The sequence below is a fragment of the Corvus brachyrhynchos genome, unplaced genomic scaffold (assembly GCF_000691975.1).
Source record: "Corvus brachyrhynchos isolate BGI_N302 unplaced genomic scaffold, ASM69197v1 scaffold53, whole genome shotgun sequence".
Taxonomy (NCBI): Eukaryota; Metazoa; Chordata; class Aves; order Passeriformes; family Corvidae; genus Corvus; species Corvus brachyrhynchos.
The window spans coordinates 7,009,938-7,010,809 of NW_008237681.1; the positions used below are offsets into that span (position 1 = coordinate 7,009,938).

The 872-nt window shown below is 64.9% G+C and overlaps 1 protein-coding gene across 1 annotated transcript; it reads left to right on the forward strand.

The window, feature by feature from the left end:
* Nucleotide 1: 1 nt before the first annotated feature.
* On the forward strand, nt 2-871 carry TRIL (TLR4 interactor with leucine rich repeats; the record flags this gene model as incomplete). Its single annotated transcript, XM_017732071.1, has 1 exon — nt 2-871. A coding segment is annotated over one exon (870 nt), but the record flags the coding sequence as incomplete, so codon positions are not given.
* Between the last annotated feature and the right edge of the window lies 1 nt (nt 872).

The window sequence follows — 872 nt, forward strand, 5'->3', positions numbered from 1 at the left end:
CCCCGAGCCATGCGACTGCCAGCAGCACCAGCACCTCCTCTGCACCAACCGGGGCCTGCGCACCGTGCCCAAGACTGCCGAGCCGCAGGATATCCTCACCTACAGCCTCGGGGGCAACTTCATCGCCAACATCTCCGCCTTCGACTTCCACCGCCTGGCAGGGCTCCAGCGCCTGGACCTGCAGTACAACCGGATCCGCTCGCTGCACCCCAAGGCCTTTGAGCGCCTGGAGCGGCTGGAGGAGCTTTACCTGGGCAACAACCTGCTGCCAGCGCTGGTCCCTGGCACGCTCAGCACCCTGGCCAAGCTGCGCATCCTCTACGTGAACGCCAACGAGATCGGCCGTCTCAGCGCTGCCTCCTTCTCTGGCCTCGGCAGCCTTGTGAAGCTGCGACTGGATGGCAATGAGCTGGGCTCGCTGGGCGATTCCACTTTCTCAGGGCTTCCAAACTTACTCTATCTGCACCTGGAGTCCAACCGCATCCGCTGGCTGAGTCGCGGTGCCTTCACTGGCCTGGCCAAGTTGCGCTTCCTCGACCTCTCAGGGAACCAGCAGACCTCCCTTCGCCACCCCGACATCTTTGGGCCGCTGCGCTCCCTTCACACCCTGCTGCTGGCCAGCAACAGCCTGCGGCAGCTGACAGGGGGGCTCTTCCAGCACCTGCCCGGCTTGGCAAAGCTCTCACTCAGTGGCAATCGACTGTCTCACCTGGCCCCGGATGCTTTCAGGGGGCTGGGTTCGCTGAAGGAGCTGCGCCTGGAGGGGAACCTGCTGATCCACCTACCTGCCACCCTACTGGAGCCGCTGGACAGCCTGGAGGCACTGGATCTGAGCCGCAATGCACTGACCGCCCTGCACCCGGCCGCCTTCG